This window comes from Nasonia vitripennis, chromosome 1 (assembly GCF_009193385.2).
Source record: "Nasonia vitripennis strain AsymCx chromosome 1, Nvit_psr_1.1, whole genome shotgun sequence".
NCBI lineage: Eukaryota > Metazoa > Arthropoda > Insecta > Hymenoptera > Pteromalidae > Nasonia > Nasonia vitripennis.
This window is the reverse complement of record NC_045757.1, coordinates 9,171,482-9,190,136: the sequence shown is the minus strand read 5'-3', so window position 1 is coordinate 9,190,136 and position 18,655 is coordinate 9,171,482. Positions and strand designations below refer to the sequence as shown.

Genomic DNA, 18,655 nt, shown 5'->3' with positions numbered 1-18,655 from the left:
ATTTGTATTGTAAATGATGAAAATACTATTTTTTACCGTAGTATATACGTATATTATACGCCGCATTCATGTTTTAGTAAATAAATTAGTGCGTATTGATAAGATTTTTTTGCGTTATTTTCGAGATAAATTTCTAGTTTCGCTTCTTATATAAGGCTTCGATGGATACGTAGGGACATTTATTTGAATTAAAATATCGCGCGCCCGCGCGCCACCTGTGGGCAGGTTAGAATCAATGTACCTGAGGAGGACAGCGCGACCGTTCTGCTGTTCTGATAGCAGACAGCAAATATTTCAAAACACAGCTGATATAGTCCTGAGATGTGTTTTACACCGAGTAAACACAGCTGATGTCTTAATACATAAAAAAAGCTGATATTTCTTAAAAGTGTTTTTAAATTAATCTAAGTAGTGTTTGTAGTGTTTTTGGGGTTATAGCTTATAGCTTATAACCCTAAAAAGAAAAAAAAGTGAAGTGTTAATGTAAAAGCAGAGCAGTGAAGTTATTTAAAAAAGTGTGAAGTGTAGTGATTTTAAAAATATGTGTTATTATCGAGATGCCAAGAGAAGGTTTGCGAGTACCCATCCTGACAAGAAGTACTCTCGAGGAAGAGGCAAGAAGAGACCAAGAAGATTTCTAGGAGCAAAATGCGAGGATGAACCTGCCAACAGGACAAGACCTTCGAGTTCAGCAAGAAAAATACAAACTCTAGCAGCGGAAGGAACCTCTGTGGTCAGGAATAGATTGATTGATATCAACATTCTATTTCCTGCTCTCGAGGAACTTTTAATTTGCAAACCATGTTATGGTCAAGTTAAACTAGGCGAATCTGAAGCCCAAGGATTAGAATTCAAGATTAAAGTAATGTGCATTGAGTGTGGTCAGCTGGTAGCTATCAAGTCATGCAGAAAAGTTGACGTCTAGAACTATGCTTGGAAGAACAACAGAAGAGCAGTGGTTACTTTTCGTGCTCTTGGACTTGGACACGCTGGTCTATCAACATTTTGTGGGTTGATGGACTGCTTGAAACCCATGGCTCAGTCTGCATATGATACAATCAACGAACAATTTAGTGAAGTATGTGAGAAAGTTGCCAAGGACTCTATGAAGACCGTAGTGATAGAAGAAAAAGCCACTACAGAGACTGGAGCACCCGGATCAAACATTTGGAGGTTAGACTGGAAATTTTCTGCAGTTTTAACTTGAAGATTCTAGGTACACAGTGATCAAAAGAAAAGATAAGTATAAAGTGTTATTATTATTAAGGATAAAATAACCTTCTTATCACATTTTTATAAAAATTCATAAAATGCCTTTTTTTGGTTGCAGGTAAGAAAAGCCGTACAGAACCCAGAGATATAAGTGAATATACCTCATAATTGCTGAGAGTCAAGGTCTATGCGTGTGGAACATAGAAAACTTGGTCCCAAAGGATTTGGTAAGCACTAATTTAAGTTACACTTTCAACAATTTTTATAAACTTTAAAGTTGATTTTCTCTAAATGTTGTTTTTACTGATTTCAGCTCACTGTCCGTAGGATTCCAAGTGAACGCATGGTTCTTTTGGGCTCAAACTCAAGGAGGATACTTTGTATACCTGTAGTTCTGGCATGAATGCAGGGATTTTGATTTGAATGTTTAGAAAATGTTTTATACACAAAAAGGTGCCAGAATAAGCGAAAAAAAAATTTTAAAAAATGCAGTTTTTTCATCGCCAAATCATTTCTAAACATTCAAATCAAAATCCCTGCATTCATGCCAGAACTACAGGTGTACAAAGTATCCTCCTTGAGTTTGAGCCCAAAAGAACCATTCGTTCACTTGGAATACTACGGACAGTAAAAAAGTTCACAAATTCTTGCACCGAGTGCCACAATGAGCCAGCAGGAATAATGAAGGTTTTAGTATGATTAAATTAAAGGTATTTATGCTAAATATATCTATAAAAAATTTCAAATGATTTACTTAAAATTTATGAATTTTTCTCAGAGTTATTTTTTCAGGGTTTAAAGGTGTTGTGTCCCCTTAAGGTAGAACTAATGCTATGTCAAAAAATAGAAAAATACTTTTATTATGATTTATTTATCTTGGCCAATATTCATATTGTAACTGTTTCCTACTAATATTAACTTTTTATTCGCAGTGAACGATTAAAATTAAAAAATGAACACGAACGTTAGATTCTTTGTTTTTTTTAATAAAAAAACGTCAACATACACTTATTTCGATTCGATAATGATCAATATTCGAGTTGCGTCTCGAACTTCCCATAAATTTTTGATAACCGCCAGCAAAATTACCATACGCAATCCGATCCAAAGCCGTAAAATTCACGCATTGTTAATTTAATAGAGCGGAATCAAAAAGTCGCGGTCGAGAGCTCCGCGCGCGCATCCGAAGCTTCATTATATACCCTCCTTTCAAATTTCATCGTTATACCCGTCGAGTCCAAGGACATTTCCATTTTTATTTATCAGAAAAGCCGTTCCATCGAACGGAATCAAAATCAAACTTTACAGCGCGTCCGCTCGCCGGCTCCTTTTTCGAGGGAGTCCATAAAAATTCGAAGGGGTGTAAAAAACGCTGCCCGAGACGCTTTCGCTCGCGAGTCGTAAACGTCACGGGACCCCGTAAATTAATTATAGAGATTAATCGCTTTACGAGCCACGTCGTTCGTTATAAAATTAAAGACTTTCCGATCGCGCGACGGCAACAGTGGTTTCTCGGAGAGTCGATACGTGACGACGATTCAGGAGCTGCGAGTTCGAATCGAATTATGTCTTTGTTTCTATAAAGTGGCCACCGCGTGCTATGGAATTAGCGACTATAAATTTGTCCGCGTTTAGTGAGTAAAAATGCGTAGAACAATGTATATATTTAAAATATTATTACGGATACCGCGACGGAATTATTCATGTAAATTTAGAAGAGAAATCCATCCCATGTATAAACACGATACAAGAATTTAATTACGCCGAAAAAAAGGCAACCCATGGAACTAAAACCGCTCAAATTTTATGGATGCGCCGCTCTCTCCCGGGAGCAATGTAATTTCCCAACGCGCAAAATTCACCGGAATTCCTCGTTTCCTCTCTCTCCCCCGTTTTATAGTTCACCGGCGACGCACGACCCGAAGTATTCCGTCTCTCCCATTTCGCCCCGTCCACGTATGTGCATACGCACTGGCTGATTAAAAGGAGCTTAATTAATTTACGGGATTAAACAAAAAGTTGATCGGCGAGTTTTCGCGAATATATATATATATATATATATATATATGTATTTCCGCGTAATATATTACGGTGCGGCTTAATCAGGCGCGTCGGCTGTAGATTGCCTGTCAGGAAAGGTTATCGAGCGAATCATTTTTCTCCGCGCGCCTGTGCGCGAGCTATACTTGTGTAATTTAATCCGCTTACGTATTATGTATAAAAGCGTACGCGCGCACGTGCGGGGTGGAATCGATGCGAATAGCGGAGAACGGGAAAGTCGACAGAGGCTTTTTATTTTTTTTTTTTCATTTTTCTTTTCGCGTGGGTTGGAAGTGCGCGGGAATGATTATAATGGAGATTGAGGCAGAGACTCGTCAAATAATTCGTGATTACGACGCGGCCGGCTGTTCCGAGTTTTATTACAATGGATATTCATTAGCGGACACGTTTAGCGTGATTAAGTCGTCCAATAATTTTGCCGTTCCGAGAAGAGGGTGCTGATAACGATGCAGTAGGCTCGAGCCTTTTATCAAGGAATTAATATATTATTTTCCCCTGCTATATCTACAACGTAATAAACTGCAAGTGATGCAGTAGAGTATTTCATACAGCCCACGTAATAACAATAATGCACCGTAACTTCGATGAAAATTGGTTATATCTCGCGTATATGGGTTAAGTGTGCTATCTTCAACGGCGCGTAATATACCCCCTAACAATTTTATTCCAATTATAACTTTGAGCCCGGGCGCTGTGTTATTTTTACCTGATATAAGTATTCATTGCGTTCTTGGAATTTCGCGCCAATTCAAAAGTTTGAATAATCCTCGCCCATTTTCTTCCTCGCGCGTATAATCTCCTCATTACATGCGCACCATATTCGAACGAGTTTTTCCACTTCAAACTTACACACGTACACTCCGGCTGTTTTTCGCTCCTGAAATTAGAGCACCGCAAAAAAAATTCTCGCGCCAGAGTCCTTAAAATCCAACCTACCCCCCGCAAGGGTTTTTCTCCTTTACTTATCACACCTATAGAAGCTTTATATCTTTATCTTCTGTGCTCGACTAGCTGTCCCGGGCATTTTTTCTCCCTGCAAAAATTACGCGCGTTAATTGTTCCGGCGCCGTCGTCTCGAAGCGGTGAGAATCGAGTGTGTGTGTGTGTGTGCGTGTAGAAGAAGGAGAAGAGGAAGCGAGGGATAAGTTCATCCTCGAGAAGGAGGCGCGCACGTTCTTCCTTAACTCGATTATAAGCGTATCGGAAAAGTCGGCGCGTCGACTCGAGAGGGGTTTTAGCGAGAGGGAAATTGAATTTAGGGAATTTCCGAGAGTTTGCCGAGCCTGCTGACGAGCTTTTGTTTGCGATTTTCCCTCCTCGTTCATTCGGGGCCATAGATTTTTGCGAAAAATTACGAGCCTCTAGCTTCCTACTCCCGCCGTGGAAGTTCGCAACTCTCGGTATAGCGAAAATTTACTTCTCGCGCGCATCAGCGAGTTTCTGCATAAAAAAGCGTCGCTAATTAATAGCCGAAACTATCCTCTATCGCTCTGCTGCGAAACAAACTTCCCCAGCGGCGTCCTCGCAGCCAAGAATTCCCCGACGATCCAATAAAACTTTCCGCGCCGGCCCCCCAAAAAATGGAAAAACAAATCAAGCCGCTTTTGTGTTATCACCCTCTAAACGCCTCCTACCCCGAAAACTTTTCTTCGGCTCAATTAACTCCTCTATATAGCGGAGCCCAGCGCGACGACAGTGAGCTTGACTTTAAAGCTGTGGCGGCTTGAAAAATTGCCTCGAAATCGAGCTCATTCAGCAGCCTATCCAGCCGTGAGATGGGAAATGAGCTCGACGCCAGCGCACCGCGGAGCTAAAGTTGCCCAGATAGAGAGAGAGAGAGAGAGAGAGAGAGAGAGAGAGAGAGAGAGGAAAAATCTGCGGAGCAGCTCGGCTCTTCATCTTATAGGCTCTTGCGCGAGAAAGGTAGTCTCGAAAACGTTTAGTGGGTCTTTTATGGAAGTCTGTAGTAGGTACGGGTGAGCTGCGGGAATGGGCTGCGGAGGGAGAGGATGGATTAAACGGGGAAGGTAGCTTGAGGGGATGAGGCGTGTGTGTGTGCGGACTATATGCGTTTGAGAAAGACAAGGCGTGACGTGAAAATCCCGTTGCCGGTGTACATTTTTCCACGAACGTTATAGTTTTTTAAATCCAATAAAATCCGAGAAGAGCTGTGCTATACCGCCGCGCTGAAATTCAAGCTCGTCGGCCCGAATATTTCAACGCGGGACAAAGAAGCAAACTGAATTTCCCGGCCGGAAATTATATAACAAACGAACGACATTCCCCGGAAGAGTCCAATTTCATTAAACCCGACCCCCGACGAGCGAATTGCAAACACTTCGCTCCGACGTCATAAAAACAAATAAACCGAATTCAGCGCTGCGCAAATTCTTTCGCGTCACACTCGAAAACCATCGCGTGGTATAGCTGTATATTTGAAACTCGTATAACCGAGTGTCTAGCGAAGAAAAAATTGAATAATAAACGAACTTCCCGCCAGATGAGTAAGAGAGTAGACTCGCGACCGCCGGTGTTATTGCCCCCTCGAAGTCATAAGCCGGGGTATACATTATGAAGAGCGTTGTCGCGACCACGAGCGCCGCTGGAACAATAATGGAGCCACGGCGCACATTATTAAACTTGGGGTAAATATATTTGAATACATTTGTCCGACGGCGATGACGGCGGTTGCTGCTGCGCGTGTGAGCGCATGCGGAAGAGACTCTCTCTGGTTGAGATGCATGAGCGAGCGCCTTCTTCTTCTGCGAAGCGCCAGCTCCGCTTGGTGTTTTATTTTTCGAGACACCTCGCCTTTTTCTGATAAGACTGCGCCAGTTTAGGATGATGCGAGAGTATGTTAGTTGCGAAAAATGTATGCGGATCGAGTTGCTCGAGATTTCAGGGGACCTTTTGCGCTGAGGATTGAGGTCGGAATTTTGATTCTCGAAAAATCGGATTACCCAGTGTTTCAGCTCGAGAGGAAGGGTAGGAAGGAGAAAAGTTTATTTTGAAAAATATAAAGCGATCGAGCCATGAATAAAGGATTTTTATTCTATTTGTCATCTCTAAAGAAGGTATTTGCAATACTCTTTCTCCGCAGACGCTCGCTTTTCTTACCTCGTATCGTATTTTTCATTTTTTATAGTTAACCAGATAAAAGAGTGGATGGCAGGGAAAAATACGAAGGTTATATTCTCAAAAGAAAGTACACGGCTTAAAGAATAAACAGTACTTTATTATACATCGATATGAAAGGAATAAGTTCTAAAATATTTCTTATGGATAAACTTGCGCTAAAACACGACTCGATGCTCTCGAACAGCAAATGAACAAGCCTTTTCGTTGTCCATACTTAAAACCCAATGTTTGTTGTCAGCTCTTTTACGCATACCTACTTGAGAACAACAAAATCGATGTTTATTTTCCTAGCTTCTACAGTCTTTGGTTTTCTGATAAACAAAAGGTACAAACATTTGTCACGCGTTGCTCCTGACTATCTCGTGATTAACTATCATACGGGGCGTGAACTTTTGATGAGATCGCCGAAATTGGGTCATCGAGTATACACGGTTAAATATCGCGAATTTCATGGACTGATTTTTAATTCGAAAGAACAACATTTGTTTGTACCAAACATTCGTGTACGGTGTCAGCAAACATTCCCATCAAGCGTGATTCATTGCAAACGAAGCTCAAAAATTCGATTCCCTCGATGACCCATCATAGAGCTGAGGCCGATAAGACAACCAACGCACCTCAGGCCACCCACTAAATGTAATAATAATAATAATTATAATATCGTATAAGTATAATAGCCCACACGTACAAAATGAAGTACAGCAGCTTCGTAGAATACACCTGTCTCGCAGGCAGTTTGCTCATCAGGCGAGAGGTCATCGTCGTCGTACTCTAAAATGATAATACCGCTAATGAGTTCACTTAATGCCGTTTCTCGTGCGCGGCGCTTAAGCTATATAGCAACTGTGCACGCCCGCTGCTCTCGCTCGTCCTGGAAATACGCGTCTATGCATGTATACATATATAGCTCTCTCTCTCTCTGGCCGCGTTTCTCTGAACTAACCTCATTTATATACGTACACGCACACTAGGCCAGCCGGCCGCACGCTGCGGAATTAATATTTACACACACGGCCGCGGCCGCCATTCGCGCACACGGCCTCCTCGGTTTATGTATATGTGCTCCGTCTCTCTCTCTCTCTCTCTCTCTCTCTCTCTCTCTCTCTCTCTCTCTCTCTCTCTCTCTCTCTCTCTAACCGACCGACTCGAGGGCTGGAGCTTAATTAATCTCTTGTGCTCACTCTTCTCTCTCCCTCTCTCTCTCTCTCTCTCTCTCTCTCTCTCTTTCCGTCTTGTCAGGCTTGTTGATTAACAGATGGAAATTGGCTTTTTTTAATTCAGCTTGTCGGGTAATCTTCTCGTTCGTATCATCGTTCGGAAGAATTCTATCGTCGCTCATCTCTGAGGACGTAGTACAAAAATAGTACTCTCGCCGAGCGCAATTATAGATATTGTGTATCGGTACACATGAAGCGTTGCTCTCAGTCCCGAAAACCGCGTCTCTCCTCCGCTCGCCGGAAAAAGTGGAGCTTGCGACGTAAACAAGTCTCGTGCTTGCTATTCGTTTCCACGTTAGCTTTTCCTATTTATTTTCTTATTCGTCGAGCGTAGCATAACGCGCCGCAGGTTAACTCTACGTGATGTCGCTGCTGGTTTTCGGAACTATTTATACTCATTTTTTTTATAGTATACCGCCGATTCGGAATACACGTCCGCTGCGGAGAGACAGGCCAGGCCGAATAATTCCGATCCGTCTCAGAGCCGCGGCGACATTTGCACAGATCCTCTCGCGCGCACGAACGATTCCCTTGTTTTTCGCCTGTCTCTCTCTCTCTCTCTCTCTCTCTCTCTCTCTCTCTCTCTCTCTCATCCTCTTACCGTTTATTTACCTCCTCTCTCGTGCAAACACATTTATATACATGCACGAGACAGAGCTACAGCACCGCTGCAACATCCAGTGCGCGAGACCACCCTCGATGTCTTGTTCTCGCGCGCGCGCGAGAGAGAGAGTGAGAGGGAGAAAGAGAGAGAGAGAGAGAGAGAGAGAGAGTGAGGTCACGTGCGCTCGCTCGCAAACACGACATAAACTCGTCTCTAGCTCTTTCTCTACTTTCGGAATACCTCCTCTCTCTCTGAGCTCGAGGATTTCGCGCTTGTTTTCGGCTCGTCCCATTTCCAGCTCTCCGAACTCGTCCCGAAACTGCCACCGACCGAGCGCTGCCCGGCGTTTATTCGCGCTTTGCTGTGTACGCGCGTACACTCGCACCGAAAATATTTGCGCCAAGCGTAGCTCTCTCATTTGCATTCCCCGTTGGAGTTGAAAAGTCGATTTTTTTCTAAAAGGCCTATGGAAGTGCATATGCATATGTACACAGACGATAATAGGGAGAGAGAATGAGAAGGAACCTACTGGGCTAGATAATAGAAAAAAGCCAGTCGGTTCGTTTGCCAGAGACTCGCGGGTAATTTCGTCTGCCCTCGGTATTTTTCCAGTAGCCGCGTCGAGATAGAGAGAGAGAGAGAGAGAGAGAGAGAGAGAGAGAGAGAGCGACCTGCAGCAAGCATCGCCGAGGCAGGTCACGCGCGTCGCTCGTTGTTTTCCTCCTCGCGCCCGATAATTCTTCTTCTCCGTCGTCGCGCGGCGCTTCTCTCTTATTCTCCGCCGCTCTGGGTTAGCTCGGCGATAGCACCGGGACTCAATCACACGTCCCTGTAGGAGCGACAAGGCGGCGGTGGACCACTCCAGATACCGTTTTCGCGGCAGGTCGGTTTTCGAACTGGTTCCAAGGGCGTCACGTAACCTGGAGAACAGGTCACCTGGATCGTGTCGCCGGACTTGTACCAGAACTTCAGGGGCGCGATGCGCCCGTGCGGTGGATCACCTGGGTAGGGACACCTCACATCACCTGAGAATCATAAGAGTTAACTGTTTACTCGTTTATTGTAGTCGGTGCGGGATGGTGCCATTGAAAGCACTGTTTATGTTACCAGTGAGTTTCCATGCGACCTAGTTACACCGAATGCGAGTGGCGAAATTGTTAATTTACAAGCTACTCGTTTTTGTTCATAGTGAAAGCTTCTTGGTGAACAGTTTATGTGGCCTCATAAAGGGTCGTGCGTTACATAATGGAACAATGAAAATTAGTTACGCAACACACGACCACAACCATAGCCGGCTCACATTCTACAAGCTGTGTGTAAACTTGTTTGTTAACGTCATTATCTGCTTCAGTTATACTGCACGGCTAATACAGCGATAAATGAAATCTTTCGAAACAAAAAAGGGCCTAGTATATTCCACACTAAAATATTTTCTTCCAGTGTCTACACAGCGATAACATCCGACTAATCTAAGCGTTATCTCTCTATTACTGCACACCCTCTCAAAACATCTAGTGATTCAATTTCAAGCTCAAACGCACTCTCGCGATGACTTTCCAGACGCACAGACACACACACACACATAGTCTCTCTTCTCGTCGTACTATACTACTTAAAGCCAACATTTAACAGACTCGATCCTCATCAAAGAACCCTCCGCTCTACCGTCTGCCTCTCAAACATCCATCCCTTCGCCTCGACCAGACAACCGAACGAAAGCTCTCACACACACACACACACCCACAGTGCAGAATCGAAATTGCGTTTGCTCGAGCAAATGACTTTCGGAGGCCTGCTTCCGCGCGTAACGGGGCAATTAGTCTGCGGCGCTCACGAGACGACTACAAAGAAAGCGAGAAATGATATATGCGGGCCGTCTGTCGATCGCTGTGTAGCAAAGTCTGCGTTGTAGCAGCCCCTGTACCGCGTGTGTGTAAGAGGAATTGGAAAGTAGTGGACGCTGGGGAGGAACAGTTGGACGTAAAGACGGATATTGCTTTCGCGGCCTGCTTCCGCTTCAACTGTTACGGTTCCGTCGCGATAACCCATTTGGTATACAGCAGAAAGCTGCGGGAGCGTCGGCAGACCGGAAGTTGTTCGGACGATACGTAAGTGTTGTATTTTTGCGTGGTGTGAGCTAGCAATAAGGGATGATTGTGTGCTATTTTCGAAACGTTGAGCGACAATCGTCTCGAGATATTGTGAGCTGAATAGGAGAGTTTGTCGGTGATGGCGGAAGATAAACGAGAGCGTTCCACTCTGCAAAAACGTGAGTTGAAAACGAACTCGATAACCGGTCGTAATAAAGCAAACGTGAAACGTAATTACGAGGGTCAGACGAAAGGCAATCGATAGACCGGCCAATTTAGCCATCGGATTGTCTAGACTGACTGCTGCAATTCTCGCGCGGAGATATGAATAAACCGTATAATTGTAGGAAAAACTCTTTCGCGTAAGTTTAACTGTATTATTTCAAATCTCTCGCTCGCGAATATCGATTCGCATCGACGATACAACAAAGCCAGATAACTCACAGATTGGCGGATGATGCGACCACGTGCCGTTCTCGGTGCAGATAACCGAAGCCTGGCCGATGAGCTGATGGCCTGGCAGACAGGAGAAGCGCACCAATGCGCCAACTCGATGCGTTCTGCGCTTGGAGTGCTGCTGTCGCAGCTGCTGCTCGTGATCCACTATGCGGCCGTTCTTTGGCACCGGTGGCGTTGGACACGTTATTTCTGCAACAGAGAGCGTTCGGCTTGATTAGACCGATGGTGACATTTCGAAATCGTCGAAAAATTGCTGCAGCCGATTCAAAAGACTCTATAGCGAGCTTTAAAGGCGGGAGAGAGCACCTGAGCGTCTCTATTAGCGCGAGCTGCGAAAGCGCTCTTCTACGGGGCAATAAGTGGCCCTGCAATTTCCTCGCTGCCGGGCAGTGCTCTCTCTCTCTCTCTCTCTCTCTCTCTCTCTCTCTCTCTCTCTCTCTCTCTCTCTCTCTCTCTCTCTCTCTCTCTCGGATCGTTACATTCCCTCGGCGGCGAGAGAGCCGAACAAGAGGCAACGAGCCAAGCGAGCCGGCAGCCGAAAGTAGGGAAAATACTCGCGAGCGAAAGTCTAGAATTACGGAAAGGAAGTGCTGCTGGAAACGCGAGGCACAGTCGGAGAAAGAGGAAGCCAGAGAGACAGGGAAAATACGCGGCTTAAACTTTTCGAGGAAGCTTCGAGCCGTTAAAGGATAGCTCGCGAGTTATAACACGGGACGATGCGCACCGCGTGACCCGCTGAAAAGAAGACGCGCTGTCGCGCTGGTATTTTCGAGGATGATTTTGAGAGACGGCCGGCTCTCACTCGAGAGGAATCCGGTTTCGGCTTTTTATTCGCCGACTGACGCCCGGGGTAGAGACATTTTTCACGTGCATGAAATATTTATTTTTGATTTCACGAGCAGCGAACAAACAAACTTTTCTCCACAGGACCGATAAACCTCTCGACAACCCTCTAACTCCCAATCAAGAATTGCTAAAACCCGCAGCAGCAAAAAAAAGATAGAATTCTTCCACAAAGGATTACCGGAGCCCAAGAGTCCTCGAATTACACCGACCTCTCTCTCCAAGGGACGAAGTTGCCAGCCTCGAGATGTACTTTTCGCTAGCCCGAACTTTCTCCTTCTCGTGCGCAGCTCCTTCGTTAGTTTTCGACGCGAGCAGGGCTGATCATCCCTCTCCCCCCCCCCCCCCCTCGATGCCCTACACGGCCCGCGATTCCCCGAGGAGAGGGAGCAGGCCTCAGCGGAAAATTGAACCACTGTTATTTGTAATTACGCGCGGTTCTTATCGGCTGCGCGCGCGCTGATAAAGATCCGCTTTATTGAGACGTAGAGAGCTTTTATTGAAAGTTTTTCCTCGCCATGCATGCCGACGGGGAGAGAATAGTTATCGCCGCGTGTATACGTGCGTGTGCGGGAGAGAGATCGTGAATCGCTGATTACGGCGCGGCGAATATGACAAGCTGCCAGGGGTGCAGGACTGTCGAGGGTGCGGAGCGACGTGTAAGGGCAGTCGGGAATCGAGTTTAGTGCCGATCAGACGGCAAATTCGGCCTCGTTATGAGAGCGGTATAAACGTTGTCGAGGGTATAGTAAACCATATATTTTAGAGCTGCTATTAAAAGCGTGGGCGTCGGCCGATTTTTCGGGAGGATTTATTTACCTAAATGATAGAATTAATCCAAGTCAGCTTTTATGTACGTCTTTTGCTCTCTCGAGCACAGAATTCAAGCGATTGTCATGTACAATAAAAGCCCAGGCGTCATCTCGTCTTCTTAGGACATCGGGGCGAAGAAACTCGCCCGATGTTAAATGAAGTGAAAATTAAGCGAATGTAACGCTGTGGGGGAGTGAAGCGGGCGCGAAAAAGCATATAATGCGGGACGCTGGCGCAATTAGAAGCGGTGAGGGAGGACGAAATTTCCGCTTTGGTTTTTATTACTCTCTCTCTCTCTCTCTCTCTCTCTCTCTCTCTCTCTCTCTCTCTCTCTCTCTCTCTCTCTCTCTCTCAGCACTAAGAGCGAGCGGACGAGAAAAGCAATATAAGGAGGGCGACGGGCGGCGGAGAAAAAAATGCCAAATAATTAGTTTTTCAAGCGCGCGCGGTGATTGAATGCGTATTATGTTGTTCCCTTTGTTTCTCTTCGCGCGGGACGGCTGATTGGATTTTGAACGGAGAAAAAATTTCCGCAAACGCGGAAATCCAAAAACAAAAAGGATAATCACCAATGAGCAACTTGTCGACGAACGTTAACGCAACGCGACCAGGACAAAAGAATAACGCCCCCTCCCTGGTAGAAAATTAACGAGTGAAAACCGGTAAAAGGTTAAGTTTAGTTGACCATTATTATCAAATTTGAATGTAAAAAAATAAAGCAAAATGTTGCTAATATTTTAGTGATGCGTGTTTATTATACGTTTGCATGTTTTATTACATATATTTGGATTTTTCACGATTGCAAGATATTTTTCTATAATTTCTGGATTGTAACAGTCATTTGACAAATGTCAATCAAATGTTCTGTTTTATCTTGAGTTAATGCGTATATCTATGCATTTATAATGTTTAAACTCTTATTTATTTAAATTGTTAACCATAACTTAGCTAAGTGGCCCAAAACTTATTAACCGTTAACGTTTCTACCAGGGCTGTACATTCGAGAGGATATAATCAGCCCACGCTACACCTAATTGGATAACTTTTCCTTTCGCGCGCCGCAGTCGTGTCCGCGCCCGACAATTGATATATGGTACGGGGGAGTCCCTCTGCCCCGTAGTTCTCGAATTAATAATTCCTCTCGCGACAGCCTGCGCTATACTTCTGTACATATAATATAGCCGCACACACGCGTAGACGGAATCGCACGAAGTCGAGTCCGCTATGCGCGTCACGGACTGTTTATGCAGTGCGGCGGAGTATATAGCGCGTTAAATCAAACACATGCGCCGCGGGAGAACGTAGTAGATCTCGAGGAGTCGTGCACGTCGAGGTCAGCCCGTCGAACGGTCGATCTCGTTCGTGTGTATGTGTGTGCGAGGTAAGACTCTATTGATCTTAGACAAGTGCTGTCGCCAGTCGACGAGGACTGATTTGTCTCGAGAAAGGGCTATTGTGAGGAACCTCATTGTCGGCCATTTTCGGTGTGTGGCCAAGCTGATGCTCGAGTAAGGGCTGATCTTCAGTTACATTATAAGTGGGTCAAGGAAGCCCAACAATTAAGGCATTTCTAACGTATATGTTAATACTGTCTCAATTGTTGGGCTTGCTGGCATCAGGCACATGTCTCTATTGTAGTATATGCCCTGGACTCGCATCATTGCTGGCCAGAGTCTTTATGAAAGTAAGCGGTGAAGGGGGTAGGATACTAGTCCAATACTGCTTGGTTTTAACATATCGCGATTCTCGAGTAAGCGCAAATCAAAATCCAAGTTAAAAGCAATTTTTGTTTTTAATTTTAGTGACAAAAGCTTGAAGTTCCGTTAAACCTAAATTTCGTCTTTACTCGGTGCTTAAGTTTGCGAAGCTCGCTGCATTTTCCCGTTTTAAACATTCAAACCTTTTCTTCAGAGTATTCCGCAAATCCCTTTATAAAATGCACTAGTTACTCTTAGCCTTCTTTACTCTGGAAAAATCTCTCAAAAGAGAAAAAAAATATCCCTCAATACCGTCTCCACTTTAGCGCAATAAAAAAGCTCTAGACGGCTGCGTCGACTCCTCCCCGCCATTAAAATCACGACTCAAAGTTCTCGCCGATATTCCGGCGAAAATAGCCGAAACCAAATTTCCAAGTGGCTTTCCTCTCTATGTATACCGTGATATACCCGATGAAAATACACTCCGGCACAAAGGACGTCGGCTGCATTTAATTACGCCGCGAAAAAGGAATTTTATGACTCTGCTCTCGGTCGACATCTGAAATTGATGCTTCGTTGAACCGACTGCTGCAGTCGCTCCACACTCTTTCTCTCTTTCTGTCCGTCGACCCGAAAGAGAGAGAGAGAGAGAGAGAGAGAGAGAGAGAGAGAGAGAGAGAAATGCTCGAACGCCTGCAAGCTGCAACTTGTATACACACACATGTGTGCAGCAGCTTCGATTCGCCTCTGATATACCCACCCGCGTGACTTGGCATTTAGGTGTCTTGTATATTATATTTTACGCGCGAGAGAAAAGTTTGCAAGCTCCGTACCCGCGCCTTTGGATTTCGCGAAGGAGAAATGAGTTGTAGCGCGATAAAAGAATTGAGTGTTCTTTTTTTTTTCGAGGACAATTTATGAAGAAATCAGGTCCCGCGCGTGAGGAGTAATGTGCACTTAGTGGACAATTTAAAGCCAAGCGGGTATAGTCGCGTCGAGGAGAAAAATAAGTGAGATACAGGGGATATGAATCAGAGACTCGTGATTAATAATCTCCCGGCACATAGTAACAGTAGCAGTCTCGCGTTGCCGTAATAATTATTGCTCGGAGAATATTATACGCGGGGCTATAAATATCGTCTTTTTAATAAGTAACCGGAGTCGCGTCGACTCGGAGCTAATAGATCACGACGAGTTTTTTTTTCGTATAATAAAAGTGGGAAAAAATGAGTCCAGCCAAGCGTGACTGCGCGAAACCGCACGCTCCCGATGTGTATTACATACAGAGAGAAAGAGAGAGGGAGCGACGACTCGAGCGAAGAACTTCCAAGTTGTGTGGCACTTGGGCCGCGGCGCATATAAGTTTCGAGTTGCGGACGCAGTCAGCCAAGTTATAACGAGCCAATTTCCGGCGCGCCCGCTTTTCTCTCCCCTGGCGCGCGACCGTTTTATATACCTAGAAATGAGGAAGAATTAGTCGCGGTTTTATCGAGCGGACTACCAGACATTTGAAATTCCCAGACGGTTGCCTATATAGCCGAGATCGACGTGGGCTAATGTTAATTTCATGCGCAGATTCGTGTAATTATAGAATGTTTATTTGTGTGCTCTTGTACGTTGTTGGAGTATCGTAGAATTGAAGCGGGTTCTTGCGATTCAATACTGAAATTGGTTGATTTTTTTTCGGAGATGCAAGATAATTTTGATTTATTTCGGTAAATCGTTGATAACGATCATTCGAAAAATTATTATTTTGATCAGGTGTCGAAACGCTCGAGTCATCAGCATAAATTGAAATATTTTCATGATGATAATCAGTTGTTTGAAATGGGACAATCGTAATTATTTGTTTACCTTAATCAAAATGTTCAAAATCACCTCACCGGTAGCTGTATATTTTGTATTTACGTATATGAAACATAAGTGCCCATTACAAGTTCCAGCTACAGAAAATTAAAAGCCAGATCAAACGAAAAGTTTTATAAATCGTACGTTACACCGAAGCGTATACATGTTTTTTCTAAAAAAAAACAAGCGAGTCTTTGGCGAAGGAAACTGAAACTCCGCAGCCGAGTATAATAAAAACATCACGCTCGCTGTATACTCTTTCGCGAAAAAAAATCCATTTCCACGCCGAAATCAAGCATCAAAGCATCAATATTCCAAAGGGCAAACTCACCCGTGCAGGTGGGTATCGATCCGCTCCAGGCACCGTCGCTGCCGCATTTGATGGCTTGCGGGCCGCGAAGCCGATGGCCCCACATACAGGTGAAGACCGCTCGGCCTCCGTAGCTGTTGTTGTGCTCCAACAGCTGGAGATTCGGGTTCATAGGCTGCACCGCCGGGCAGATTATCGCCTCGCAGTGAGGCACGTCTGCCGACCATTTACCTGAAACACGATAAGGCCAGAGGAGAACCGTGCGTTAGTTGATTATCGATCGGTGTGGATTTCATCGATGATGTTGTTGCGTGCACACTCTGATAACGATGCAAAGTATCAGCTGACGGGTCGTTTATCGTTATTTCACAGTTATCATTCATTATTTGTAAAAAACAACTCGACCCAATATTTCGACAAGCTCTACTCCCCTTACAAAATCCTCCGAAATGAAAAAGCGAACGAGCCACTTCGCGCGCAGCCGATTCATCGAACTGACCTAAAAATCCGACCCTCCGAGAATCAGTTCAGCGACGACGACAACCAAAGCGCGTATCCTCCATCATTAAAACAAACAACAGCGGCAGGTGAGCCGGAAAAAAATTGAAAGTATAACGAAAGCGACACTGCGCTCGCGGACTCCAATTACTCCGATAGCTGGCGCGGGAAAAAGCGTCGACGATTTCCTCCTAAGCTGTTCCCGATTTCGAACGAGAATAAAGAAAGTTTCTCTCTTTGTGCTGCTTCTGCACGTATAGGAAAACACGAAGCACAAGCGAGAGGGAGAGAGAAAGCCTCGATAGAGTGATTTAAGATAAGTGCGGCATTCGTTCTCGCGCCGCTGGTGACGGAGATAAAAATAACGCGCGCGAGTGGAAGACAAAGAAGAAACTGGAGTAAGGAGCTGTAAGGTGTTGGACGACGCGAAGAGATGGAACAAAAACGCTTTGTGTGTTTTGGAATTAGTGCTATACGCTTCTGTCGTCGTTTATTCAGTATTCGCTATTACGATTAGTTTTATATTCGCACCGAATAAAAAAGCGATTAAACCCGATACAGTCGGCGCAAAAAGTGCATCCGAAAATCGAGAGCTGAAACGCGAGGAGAGTAAGATTACGGGGAAAAATATAAGGAACTCCTCGAAATCGGAGGAAAAGCGAACGATCGAGAGAGGGAAACTATAATAAAGCAAACTGAGCATCGTGGGAAAGAGCATCGATTGATTTAATTAAAGGAAGGAAGAGAGAGAAAGAGAGCCAGCTGCATTGCGGAGAGACAAAAGAGAACGCAGCATTTTTATTCCACCGCCGCAGCAACGGCTGCGGCTTTCTTCTTATATTCCGTCGGTCCGTCTGTCTTTCGCGAGATTGAATTCGCGAGCGTATCGGGCTTAAGTTTTTTCCCCCAAGAGTTGAAGCTGTATAAGAGGAATACGAGAGGAGAAGTTTCTTTTTCATACAATCCTTTTTTTTCCCCTCGGTAAATTATTCAAGTGGATGAGTGATTTTCTATTCGAGTTCGATGCACTTTGCTCTTTTTTCAGTCAATATTGCGCTTTTCATCGAGAACAATATTATTGGCCGCTTCGTGATGATGATTTTTCTATAACAATCGGACCCATGATCGAGCGAAACCGCAAATGACACGATATACACGGCTTGAAAAACAGAAACATTCGACGGGAAACGCGTCGCTTCGGCATCGGTGCAATCAAACAAAAGCCAGAGCATAAACGCGAATATTAATTGCCGATAATAAACGGATGCAAATGGTAATTGCGATGGCTTGATTAATTCGTGTACGTCGAGTCGTATGTGATCGTGTTTCAATTAACCAGAAATCTCTATTGACCCCCAGGGCGAATATCGTGTCGAGCTTCTGATGCGATTGAAATGAAGTGCTGTACGACAAAAATCCATCCTCGAACAATCTTCCGCTGGAGAACATCGACCTCGGAAAATTAAACCGTGCAATTTCACTCCCTCTACCTCCGCGGCTCTAAGTAAGAGCTGAGACGAAGAACCTCGACTTCAATCAGTTGAGAGCAGCGAGAGAGGAGAGCGAAGCGAAGCATACACAGAGAAAGAGAGAGAGAGAGAGAGAGAGAGAGAGAGAGAGAGAGAGAGAGAGAGAGAGAGAGAGAACACTGTATACACCCTACTCACCATTGTACTGGCACGTCATGCTCGAAGCACCTTCGAGCCTGTAGCCGTGCGGGCACTCGAAAGTCGCGCTCTCGCCCAGCCGTGGACCCTCGATTTTCGCGATCAATGGAGGCTCCGTCGCGCTCAGCATCGGACAGTGGACGTCTGCAACAGAAACATTGTGGCTATTATATTTTGCGTATCGCAAGCTCGCCATGT

At 44.9% G+C, this 18,655-nt stretch overlaps 1 protein-coding gene across 1 annotated transcript in view; it reads right to left on the bottom strand.

The window, feature by feature from the left end:
- Positions 1-6,487: 6,487 nt before the first annotated feature.
- LOC100120603 (locomotion-related protein Hikaru genki) overlaps positions 6,488-18,655 on the bottom strand; it is a 42,351-nt gene continuing 30,183 nt past the window's right edge. Inside the window, exons 6-9 of the mRNA XM_008218087.4 lie at positions 18,458-18,601; positions 16,314-16,523; positions 10,767-10,970; positions 6,488-9,257 (exon numbers count right to left, since the gene is read on the bottom strand). Coding sequence (XP_008216309.1) covers positions 9,052-9,257; positions 10,767-10,970; positions 16,314-16,523; positions 18,458-18,601 — 764 coding nt within the window. The 3' untranslated portion in view covers positions 6,488-9,051. The remainder of the gene's footprint in view (positions 9,258-10,766; positions 10,971-16,313; positions 16,524-18,457; positions 18,602-18,655) is intronic.